This window comes from Eleutherodactylus coqui, chromosome 2, assembly GCF_035609145.1.
Source record: "Eleutherodactylus coqui strain aEleCoq1 chromosome 2, aEleCoq1.hap1, whole genome shotgun sequence".
Classification (NCBI taxonomy): Eukaryota; Metazoa; Chordata; class Amphibia; order Anura; family Eleutherodactylidae; genus Eleutherodactylus; species Eleutherodactylus coqui.
Window position 1 is genome coordinate 267,602,595 of NC_089838.1, and position 13,150 is coordinate 267,615,744.

General features: G+C 41.6%; 1 protein-coding gene across 1 annotated transcript in view; it reads right to left on the reverse strand.

Moving 5' to 3' along the window:
• The window catches only part of ADRA1A (adrenoceptor alpha 1A), a 98,483-nt gene that overhangs the window by 16,443 nt on the left and 68,890 nt on the right, over positions 1 to 13,150 (reverse strand). Inside the window, exon 2 of the mRNA XM_066592993.1 lies at positions 8,004 to 9,614. Coding sequence (XP_066449090.1) covers positions 8,004 to 8,901 — 898 coding nt within the window. The 5' untranslated portion in view covers positions 8,902 to 9,614. The remainder of the gene's footprint in view (positions 1 to 8,003; positions 9,615 to 13,150) is intronic.

Consider the following 13,150-nt stretch of genomic DNA (forward strand, 5'->3'; position numbering starts at 1 on the left):
AACAAAATCGTGTAAAGGGGGTCTGGTGCACGGGCAGGCTCAGATGGCTTGAACAATCTATTATACAGTTGGCATTGATGCTCACCAAAGCTGGCATACCTGTAGAGTATGGACTAGCCCCTTTCACTACACACTGTTAACATGTGGAACTAGTCTATTTTACTTAATTGTAGCAACATTTTATATCATTGCACCACCATCAGGAAAAAGTTAATATCCCACACAACTTTAAGAACTCAAGAAATAAAAAAGAATTGTTAAAGGGGCACTAATCTTTCACATAACATCTGCTTATCGACTAGCTTGTGTTAGTCTTATCATTTCTGTAATATACTTGCATTCCAAATTTTGTTGCTTTACCACTGTAAATGATGTTTGATATAGCTGCTACTAGAGGTCTCCCAGCTTCTCCGCAATTCACTATCTGTCCTTAGGAACAGACCTTCCTTAGTAACAGGGACCCAGGGACATTTCCATAGCAATAGGGGGAGGATCTTCACAGGAAGTTTCCTTGCACGTACAAGCTGCAGGTTGACAGATCTGCAGACACTGTGATAATGATCTCCACAGTCTCTGCCTCTCCTGCTGTTACAACATCTGTGTGTTTACTAACCCTTCGGCCAGAATGTCTCTGAATGCCTGAATCATACTGGGAAGGCACAGGGGCGAGAATCCAAATTCTGCCTCCCTGCTGATTGGAAAACAGACTATGCAATGCTGCATGGGAGGTAAAGGCAAGAAAGTCAGGACAGTGAACTACTGATAAAATGCTAGGCTTGCTACATGTCCCCCACATGATAGTAAACAATATTTAGGAGCACCGCTCAGAGTGAAAGTGCAAAATCAGTGCAAATTAAAAAGAAACATATGGGGGACTCACCAAAGGCTTGTGGTTTCGCCTGACTGGTAAGCGAACCGCAAGTCAAAGAAATGTCCCAAAGGCCCAGTCAATGTCTTGGAGTTCCATGTACCAGGTACATCCATGAAGGGTGGAGAGTTGCCAGAGAAGAAGCTCCAGTTTACGTGCGTAGTCCAGGGAAGAAACAGTTTAAATTAAACAATGTATCTCGCGCTCATGGGAACCAATACAGCTCACACATGTGCAAAGAAACTTAATTCTGTGGGAAGTCCCTGCCCTTGAGTTCTCACTATAACGTCATATGGCAAAATGAAGTGTAGGATTTCCCAAGGAGAATTGGAGGATTTCACAGATCTTCTAACAGCAAGGTTTATTTTCTTCAAAAGACATGCATTCACAAACTTGACAACTAGGGTTGGTGGATGGATAAAGGGGTGCAACGTGTTTCAGGGCTCTGCTGTGGCCCCTTTTTCAAGCATACTGTTCACAGACATAGTGGACATTTTTTTAGTGTGGGTCTATGGGCGCGGTGTTCCTAATGTAATGCTCACATCCATGACCTCATCGTTATAGAACAAAAAGATATCTGCCCAAAATACAAATTCATTACATACCCATGATGTGGTTGATAATAATAAGCTGTTATCGGCAAGGAATTTCCTTTACTCCTTGCCAATAACAGCTTATTATTATTATTTACATTAGGAACACCGCACCCATACACCCACACTATGTCAGTGATCAGTATGCTTGGAAAAGGGGCCACAGCAGAGCAAGGACCTCCCACACAAGTTCCTTTGTACACGTGTGAACTGTATTGGTTCCTATGAGCTTGGAATACATTGTTTTATTCACCCTGCATGATAGTGGATTGCAAAGAAAGGAGCAACAGAAAGATGGGGAAGACCCCCTGAAAATCAGAACTTACAGACATGAAGCAGGGTGAAAGGAGAAGTAAGTAAGAGGGTAATGTAATGTAATTTCTTATCACCGTTACTCATTATTGTTGTATTGTTTCTTCTTTCTTTAGTCATTTCAAAAGTGCTAATGCCAGTACTTTTTTATGTATCTTCAATTACTTCTCAGATCATATGCTAAGAAAGCAATTTTATACATTTTTTGTTGCCATTAATTGTCTAATGCCCCTAGACATCTACCCCCCCTCCCACTGCTGTGCAGGAGCTCTGTGATCTGAGGCACTAATGGCAGCTCAGACCATAGGGCTATGCCTGGAGACTAGAGATGAGCGACCACCAAATGCTCGGGTCCACGTTATTAGAGTCGAGCTTTTCGTAAAATTCGAGAGCTCTACTTGAGAACCCCATTGGCTCGTTACTTTTTTTGTATGTAGGACGCCGGGTCCTGAGCTTTTTTTTCTTTTTTCTTGGTTCGTGTGTTTCTCTCTCTCTCTGCCAAAAAATTTGCCATTGACGCCTGCTCTGCGGCGGGGAGGGGCCAAAGCAGGCACGTCACAGTGGGGAGGAGCCAACAACTGGGGTGGGGTCGTTCGAGTAACGAGCACCATTGAGTATGCTAATACTCAAACGAGCATGAAGCTTGGCAGAGTACGCTCGCTCAACTCTACTGGAGACCAATTAGCATGGTCTTCAGACACATGACATGCTAAATGATGAATATCCAACTTCTCGTTTTATTTAGAATATTAAAAACATTTTAATAATTCTTAATATTTTTAATATTCTAAATGAAACAAGAAGTTAGATATTCATCCAATTCTTCTTGTACCTTTATTAAAACTTCCGGAGAGTTGCAGCAAATTTTTGTTTTAGCATATTCTACCCTTCCACCATCGGTGGGTTAATCTGGGTGGCAGCACCTCCTGTCATCTATCATATTCAATCTAAGCACTTTAAGACCAGGGTATCTTCCCAGGCCTTTAGACCTCATGTCCATGGGCTTAAAATCCGCAGCGTTTCTCCAGCACGTGAATCCATGCCCCATAGGGATGCATTGGACACCCGCAGGTAGTTAAATACATGCGGATGTCATTTTTCCCGTCAGGCGTGGATCCGCGTGCAGTAAAAAAATGGACATGCTCCATTATCGTGTGGGTCTCTCGCGGGGACGGCTCCCGCAGGCTTCTATTGAGGCCTATGGAAGCTGTCCGGATCCACGGGAGACCCGTACCAGAATTAAACTCACCTGCTCCGGACGCTGTGGTTCTTCCCTTCTTCGCGGATGGATCTTCTTTCTGCGGCCCGGCGGATGTGCCCGGCCGAAGCACATCCACCGGGCCGACGAAAGAAGATCCGGCCGCGAAGGAAGGAAGATCCGCATCGTCCAGAGCAGGTGAGTTTTTTCTGATTTTTAGGCCTCATGTCCGCGGGGCAGGAGGGACCCGCTAACGATTCTACATGAAGAATCCGCGGCGGGCCTGATTTTCTTCGTGGACATTAGGCCTTAGTCTCAGTCTTCACTGTAGGTTTGCTCCACTTCTCTCTCCACCTATTTCTCTTCAGATACATGATGACTGTGACAGCCAGTCACAGCTATTATAATAAGAAAGCACTACTGTGCCCCTCCATCTGAGAAGTCAGGAAGCTCATCTCAAAGAGGAATGTTAAAACATGATGACATAACATGGACATATGGAACATGTTATTTCTTAACTATTTTGTGTGGTATGGTTATCTATATTAGAAGCAGAAAATGTCAAATTTAAAAAAATGCTAATTTTTGCAGATTTTCTCTAAACATAAAATTGCTTGACACTCATCATAAAAGAGCAAGTTCGCCAGATTTGGAAAAGGAGCTCTTTAATCTAGAAGCTTAATTGAAGGATCTTCTCAATCAGAAAACAGAGAAATACCTCTTTTATGCAGGATTTAAACATTATGCATTCTCAGACAAATGTGAAAAAAGATTAGCGGCCTTGATTAAAAAACAAAATATTAAAACCTTCATTACCAAAATTAAAAGTAAAAATTATAAATTGCATCATAAAACAGAGGAAATGGCGGGAATATTTCATTTATACTACACAGATCTATACAATATCAATGGTACCATGGATGAAAACCAACACAGAGCTCATAAAATCCCAAACATTCCTCCCTCAGATTTCTAGTACTCAAAAAGTATCTCTAACGGAACAGATTACACTGCAAGAAACTGAAGAAACTATTAATCTATGTCCCAATGGTAAGAGCCCAGGCCCAGATGGATTTAACTCCCTTCATTACAAAACCTTTAAAAAAATCCTAGCTCCACAACCTCTTCAATATTTCAGCCATATTAATAAAACTAATAATGTTCAGAAAGTACTTTTGTCCCTAAAGAAGGGAAAGATACTACTCTATGCAGTAGCTACATACTCATCTCACTGATTAATAATTATCTAAAACTATATGCTAATATTCTGGCCAATAGAATTAAAACCCTTCTTACTAATCTAATCAATACAGAACAAGTAGACTTTCTGCCCTTCAGAGACACCAAAGACAAAACTTTTAAAGTCCTAAACATATTTCACTATGCTAAATAGAACAATATTCCCCTGGCTCTTAAGTTGGATACAAAAAAAGCCTTTGATAGAGTAGACTGGCTTTTTCTTAAATTAACTCTACTAACATTTGGCTTTCCAAACCTATTCGAACATAAGATCATGGCCTTATACACAAACCCTCTGCTAAAATTAAGAACAATAGTGAATTCTCTCTTGATATAAATAATGGTACCAGACAAGCCTATCCTCACTCTCCATTGCGTTTTGCCCTAAAGGCCCATTTACAGTAGCTGATGATCACTCAAAGATCGCTCAAACGACAGTTTGAGTGACAGCTTTGAGCAATCATTTTGCATAAACTATCAAGTAGCTACTTAAGAGCAATTAAATGTGTAAATGAAGCCTTAGCTGAAAGCAGTTAATAGCCCTAGGGCTCTTATCAGCATTCAGATTCTTTGTTCTCCAGGGGGAAACTATGCTATCCGCACTCCCCATGGAGAACCGCTGATAAGGCTGATTGACGATTTTTAGGTTAGACTGAATTTAACGATCAGCTACCAGTGATTGAAAAGTGCTTGATGGGTGCAGATTTAGACACAACGATTATCGCTAAAGCGATCGCCTTTTATCGATTTTGGGCCTTAACACTGGAAGTTTTCTGGTAAAGAAAAAGCCAAAAAAGCGGTTTAGTTTGTGGACAGAGAAAGCACAAAACAGCCTCCTTTGCAGACTACATGTTATTAACTCTTATACACCCCCAAAACTCACTTGACGCTTTATTACAAGAATTTAAACAAGTTGGAGCTTACCTGTCAGTCGTCTTCTTTATCTGTACTGTGGATTGCCCAGACAGCTCGCCATCGGACATGCACAGTACAGATTTTCCTGCGCCGTAGATAGACAATGATGTGGGTACTGCGACCTTTATGCAATGTTAATTGCGGGTGGGCCGCAGGTCAGACTGCTTCCATCAACTTCAATGAAAGCTGTCCATATGGACATATCACAATTGATTTCTGCTCATGGGTAGGAAAAAGCACTTTTCCATAGCATGCTATGCATGGTATTTGCTGTGGAAGATGCCCACCCCGGATTCCACAATGCAAATATGCCCAAGCGCAGGTGGCCTAAGGTCGCACCCCGATCACTCAGGAACGTAAGTTCAAGTAAGAGTATTTACATGTGGGTCGACTGTGGGGTGCTTAAGCATCTGACAGTCACTGAATGGAAATGGAGCGCGTCGGAGATCTCTTCCCACCACCCGTAGGTAGTCATCCATAGATGTCTACGACTGCGACTCTGACAGGTGACTGATTCTCGCTCACTTGCCCTGATGGATCCCCTTCTTTACATGGGATGACGATTGCCCGTAATTGCTCTTTTAAGTGATTACTTGGGCGCCTATGAGCCCCTGTAAAAGTACCATGAAACTCTTTTTTTACTGGTTCCTTCTGAAACACACTAAATTAGTGGAATGATAATAAGAGACATCTTTTTCATGGGATTATTCTCTACTTCTTACTCAAACTTTTTTTTACATCATTGTTAAGTCACTGAATCAATTAAAGTGGTTGTTGCTTTGAACAAACCCTTTTTCTTAAAAGAATTCCCCAACAACAAGTTGACCACAGGGTATCTGACTGCTGATAGCCAGATTTAATCTGTAAAAGAACCATGCAACAAGAATTCAGTTTCCCAGCAGCACCCCCAGAGGAGAAATGAAGCGTTACACAGTTTCCATTGAAATCAATAGGCTCTCTATGTAATGTACAGGTGTGCTAGGTTCTCTAGAGTGAGAGATACGCTTTGTAGCTGCTTTTGGCTGAAGCTATTAAGTAAGGAGACTGAACAGAAGATCTATTACATTAGAATTCTCTAATGCGGTATTTAAAATTAAGTTTAGTAAGCCAGACAACACCTTTAACCCTTTCCTATCCACTGTCTGACATCTGAAGACATTCTGATTGAAGCCTGTACAGCTCCGACGTCTGGCAGGTTATTCTTACTGTATATTACTGGCCGCTCTGTTGTCGGGGGCCTCTCCGACTTGTCACATACTGCAGTACTGGCTCTAGCCAGCAGATGACGCCATTGTAAAATGGCAGAAAGAGAAAGCCCCCTAGGAAACCCTCAACTCAAAATTAGATTGCAAAGGGTTAACATTTCTATCTGTAAATTCTTATTATTGTAAACTGCATAATAATGTCTATTCACTACCACACCGTGTCATGTTTTTTTTTTCATCCCATTTACTAACAGGAAACCCACTAAATATATAGAAACAAGGGCATGTCCACCGAGAACCACATTTATGCACATCATCTGTTTGCAGCTGCAAAAGTCTCATGTTCATTGAAAAAGAAAATGCCAAATATCCATTAAAAGCTTGTGTTACTGTAACCCTCCATTACACACAGGCTATATAATTGAAACTTGGTTGCACCTGGTAATTAATTATAACTGAAGGGTTGATTTAGTGTGCTGCTGTGCACAAATGATTTTACTAGATTGGTCCTATCAGGGCTGAGCTTCTTTTCTATGTTGAGAATCAACACCCTGCCGATAAATAGTTGAGTTGAGTAATACAATAGTCATGTAACATGCATCAAGCATGAGGAGAACCTGTGTGTGCCTCATCAAGAGCACCAAGAGGTGCAGTATGTGCCCACAGCATGCTACAGGAGCACCAATACTAAAGTTGTGAGATCAGTAGTTTTCCTCGAGAAAACTCCAGAGAGTGGACATTTTTTAACATTTTCACTTATCCACAGGAAAGATGAAAATTGATAGATCTGTGGGGATCCGACCGCTGGGACCCCAACTGATCCCAAAATGGGTGTCCTGTTTCGCCTTTCCTCCTCACTTCCAGGTGGCTTCTCCTGCTGCACATACATGCCCACCTTTACATTCATTTTAATGGGGCTGATGAAAATAGCCAAACACTTCGTACTACACTATCTCTGGTAGTCCCCTTGGAAATGAATGTGTGGCAGTGCATATACATAGACACACTCCATTCAATCTCTTCCTCACTGCAGATGTACAATGAGCCCACAGTGAGTTACAATGGGAAACAAGACCCCTATTCTTGGAATTGGTTGGGGTCCCACAGGTTGAACACCCACTGATCACTTTCCATCTATCCAGTGGATGAGTAAGGAGTTGAAAAAATGTCCAGTCTCCAAAATACTCCTTTAAAAACGTAATCTTTAGGCCGGGTTCACACAGGGCAGATTTGCCGCAGAATTTCCCTGCGGAATTTGGCTGCGGCAAGTCCGTCTGCGGCCGCTAATCCCTGGATTGGCCAGCCATGTGGATGAAATTTGTCAAAAATCTCGTCCACATGGGGCGGACAATCCGTTGTGGCAAAGCTGGCTTTAGCCATTGCTGTAGCGCGGATTCCCAGGACGCACCATGTGAATTCTTTTTTTTTTCGTTGCAGCGTCGCTCCTCTCTATGGGAGAGCCATCCGCAACGGAAAAGCATGTGGCGAAGCCACTGCAAAAACCACAGTTAATTGCTGCAGGTTCTAAAGCTGTGCTTATCCCCCAGAAATCTTGTGATTTTTCGCTGTGGAAAAACCGCAAGATTTCCGCAGAAAAAGCATCCCGTGGGAACCCAGCCTTAATATCTTCAAGAACACTCGACATACACATTTTTACTGGCATTATATCTTACCTATAGGCATTGCCAGAAAAAATGGCAGCCAACACAGGACAAAACAGCCTACTACGATTCCCAATGTCTTTGCTGCTTTCTTTTCCCTGGAAAACTTGAGGAGTCGCACTGAGAAGTGAGTCTTTTGTTTTGTACTAGAATTAGAATTTATACTCTCTGGAGTGCTCTTCCGATGAATCCTCAAGGTTACCTCTTCAGTGTCTGATTTCTCACTTTTTATTCCACGATTTAGAACTTTTCCCTCTCTTTTGGCCACAACGTAGACCCTAAAATACATGATGAGGATGATTGTGAGTGGAAGGTAGAAAGATCCAAAAGCTGAGAAGAGAACGTAGCCTGGTTCTTCTGTAATTTTACAGATTGTTTCATCTTCTGGTGCTGGTTCTTTCCAGCCAAACAAAGGTCCAATTGAGATTACAAGAGACAAAAGCCATATACAAAGGAGGGCAAGAAGACCTCGTTTTTCAGTCATAATACTGGGGTATCTCAGTGGATAGCTAACACCAATATAGCGGTCTATAGATATGACACATAGGCTCATTATAGAAGCTGTGCAACAAAGGACGTCAACAGCTGCCCATATGTTACAGAAGATGCGACCAAAGAGCCAATATCCTTGAATTTCAAAAGTGGCAGAGAAAGGAAGCACCATGGACATTAAGAGAAGGTCTGCAACAGCAAGGTTGACAATGAAATAGTGGGTTACAGTCTGTAGATGCCGATGACATACCACTGAGAGAATGACCAAGATATTTCCGAGTACACCAAATGTGATGAATATTCCAAATATGACTCCAACGATGATTGATTTCGAGATATTGTTTGTTGATGGCTGGTGAGTACAGTTTATACAGAGAGGGATGGACTCTACGGAGTTGTTCTTATTAAAAAGGTCCATGATCGAGATAAACGATTCCTGTTTACAGAAATTTATCCCCTAAAATTTTTGACAGAAGAAACCTTGTTTATAAGCAAAAGCTCTGGAAATACTTTTTGTGGCCAAGATTTACAGCCAGGCAATGACTAATGTGCAAAATTTAGAATTCAGCCAACGCTTTGCTTATATTTCTGTTAAATGTGATTGATGTGAAGATGGCAACTTTAATTTCTTTTTGCAACATTTTCTTTTACTTTGGAACTCTTCCGCCTTATCAAAATGAATTACAGATGTTGGGATAATTCATTGGACATCGTTTCTGTGGTGGAATTAAACTTTTAGTACTTCCTGCTGAGACACAGCAGATTTTACAACAGCGTCCTTGGGTTAAATTGTTTGTTGTTGCTGTTTTTGGACATAAACTATTGAGAAGATCATCAGCAAAACGTGCTCCTTTGTGAATTCTACAATGTATTTCTATAGTTTGGTTTGAGTTCTTTCGAATGAACCTTTGGAACACGGTGCTGTTATCTGTTAACTCGGATGACCCCTTGGATGGGGACTCCTGCAGATCACGGAGAGATGGTAATGTACTCCAATCCGTAAACAAGACTTTTATGTATACTGATATAGAAGGGTCACAACAGATGTCCGCTAACCAAAGTAGTATAAAACGGAGTTCATCCTGGTTAGGACAATGCGTTCTTCTCATGTTAATCCAGTTGTGTATTCACCTGAAACATAATAAGGAAAATGGTTAAACAGGTGTAAAATCTTGTATTTTGGTATCATGTGAACAATTTATGTCTGAAGGTAATGTGTCTGTGCGGTTTTAATTTTTTTTTTTAAAGAGGTGAACCTATGGGCAACATGTCATTATATATCTCTTCAGTGACATACGTCAGAGCTTTGTTCGAAGATATATGGTGGGAAATACTGCAGATGTATACCTCCGGTGGAAGCCTTAAGCGTGAGTTTAATCCTCAGGTCATCAATAGTTGATTGCCCGGAGTCCACCACTTGGGACTCTGACCAATCAGCCGTGCAGGCGCATGCTGTCAGCGCCGCAATAACAGAGGTCGGAGAGGAACTCTCCGTGCCAACCTCTATGTAGTGGCCAGCGCTTGTAACTGCCGGAAAGGCTCTCATTGATTTCAATTAGATCTGTGCCTGTGCTTACAAGCGCCGGCTACTACAAGGGAGGTCGTCACGGAGAGTTCCTCTCCGACCTCTGTTATTGTGGTTCTGACAGCTTTTGTTTACTCATTTTTGACATGCTTCTTCATCAGGCTTTTTTTGCTTATAGAGAAGTCTATGGGAAAGCACCGTAAAAACACCATAGCTAGAGCATGCTGTGTTTGGGGATAAAAAGCCCTTAGAATTAGAGATGAGCGAGTATACTCGCTAAAGGCAATTGCTCGAGCGAGCATTGCCTTTAGCGAGTATCTCCCCCGCTCGAGACTGCAGGTTCGGGTGCCGGCGCGGGGGAGCGGTGAGAAGAGGCTGTCAGCAGGAGGGAGCGGGGGGGGGGGGGGGAGAGGGAGAGAAAGATCTCCCCTACGTTCCTCCCCGCTCTCCCCCGCAGCTCCCTGCCCGCCTTTAGCAAGTATACTCGTTCATCTTTACTTAGAATTTAAAAAATAATGAAATCTTATTAAAAAATTTGTAAATTGCCACCAAAAGGCCTCCACACTGTTTACAGTGTGACTTGTAGCTCCCTATCAACCTACAGTTATCATCTGGCCATGGCATTCTTTGCTGAAAAAAAGGCAACAAAAAATGATGGAAAAATGCTACAAAAGTGTATAATTTTTCCTAAAAACATTATGGGGAAATTGATCATTTTTTTATGCCAGTTTTGATGGAGGCCACATTGCTGTTATTTATGACAAATTTATCAAATTTCACAGGCTGATCCTAAGTTAGTCACATCTTACATATGACTTGAGATGTTAAGTCAGCTTTTATATGACGCAGCTACTGAAAGGAGATTGTGACACATTTTGCAACTTGTTAAAAAGTCAGATTTCTTAAATCATTCTAAAACCCTCATACTATACAAACCACACCCCTTTATAGACAATTTGGAATAGTGTAGTGAGATGTGTACCACAGCAAAGTCACAAAACGTGCGCCTTTTCTAACATCAGAAAGCTATTGAAAACCCTTACCAAATTTTCTCCTATATCTGAAACCACCCTAATTCTGATTCAGCAATAAAAAAAAATGTATTTTAGGTTCACAATTATTTTTGCAATAAGGTTTGATTAAAAATGTTGCATTGTTTGTCTTCTGCAGCTTCTACATATCACTGTAGGTAGAAACTGCAGTCTGAGTCTCAATAGGAGATCAGTCAGTGAAGCTAAACTGAAGTCTTGGTCTTCCGCTGCTCTCTCCCATCCTGAATGTTCTTATCAGCTAATTCAGGACGACAAAGTTTATCTTTTTTGTGGTTATGAATCAGTTGCTAAAAGCTAATCCAGTACTATATTTTTAATGTGACACTGCTTATGCTGATCCTCAGTAACAGCTGACCGGTATACAGTCATGAGTGACCCTGATAAGGAAACTGGACGTTTTTTTTTTACTGTTCACTAAAGTTTTCTGTTTACTATTCACGAACGTTGCACTTTTCAGCAGGTAGCAGTTGGTTAGGCCTTACTCACACGACCGTATATACGCAGCTAATGTAGCTGCATTCAAAAACCGCGACTATGTGATGCATTGGATTCCAATGTATTCATTCATATGAACGATTTGTAGGGGCATAAAAAAATTGTGTCGGGAAAAATAGGACATCAGCGACTGTTTTTGGTTGCTGATTTGATATGCTGACCTATCTTTTGACGAGATATGCAGGAAGCTCCCATACTCTCCTATGAGACTTGAAAAAAGGGAGGGGGGGGGGGTTACCTGAGTACAATGCTAGGAAAAGAAGACAGCTGCCTCTATTTAAAGCATTAGTTACCGTATTTTCCGGCGTATAAGGCAACCTTTTAACCCAGGAGAATCTTCTCCAAAGTTGGGGGTCGTCTTATACGCCGGGTATAAGCTGAAAAAAAAACAACTACTCACCTTCCCCGGCGTTCTGCGGTGCTGCTGCAGGCTGTCACCCCCTCCTTTTCGCCGACAGAGCATTGCTTTCTGGATGCGTGACTTGAATGCCCAGAAAGCTAATGCTCTGATTGGCTAACTCAGCGCAGCGTCAGCCAATGAAAGCTGGCACTGTGTTATCCAATCACAGCCATTCAATGACTATCCTTGCACACGGCTATATTGCGCGCCCACTGCGCACGTGTGAACGAGCTCTAATTGTGAATTTTCATTTCTCTAAGACTTTCACCCAATGATCTGCCAAACTAGTCAAAACCATCAATTTCTGCTAATATACGTAGCATGTGTATAGGAAGCTTTACTCTGCATTAAAGAAGAAATATGCATGGCCAGATTAAGATCGTTACAAAACTTATAATTGGTTAATGAAATATTAATGAGCTCAATAGATCTATGTCTACACTGCACTAATTGCTTAAATGAAGGTGATCTCATTTACATATATATGTGCAATCAATCCAAAGAACTGGCACATGATTTTTACAAAGGACGAGGGAACATTCTTTACAAGTGGAGGAAATTTGATTTAGACATCTACATGGAAAAGGGTTCTTTACAGTTCGAGTAGTCAATCTATGGAATACCCTGTCCCAAGAGGTAGTAATGACAGGGACAATGTCAACATTTAAAAAACAGCTATGATTCTATAATATTGAATGACTTGGAGCATTATAATTAATCTAGCAAATAACTATGTATAATTAACCAAAAAAGGTTGAACTTGATGGACTGATAAAAAGACACAGCTTTTATTAGTATAATTATGAACAAGGGTACCACTGTAGTTCAGTAGGTCACGTGTACACAGTTTAGGGTTGAGGCTGTAAGTGATTGCAAATCCCTCTAGTATGTGCCATGCACTTGGACTCTGATCTAGCTGCCATTTCAGCTTTAAGTTACGAATGGCTGTTAACCTTTTCCAATCCACTGTTTGACCTCTGAAGACATTATGATTTAGGGCTGTACAGCTCCGATGCTGGAAGACGTCCTTCGGGGTTCTCTTACTGTATATTGCCAGCCTCTCTGCTGTCGGAGCCTATCCAACGTGTCACCTCATGCAGCACTGGCTTAAGCCAGCATATAGCGCCGTTGTATAACGGCAGAAAAAGAGTAAGCCCCCTAGGAAAACCAGGATACAAATTGGATTGGAAAGGGT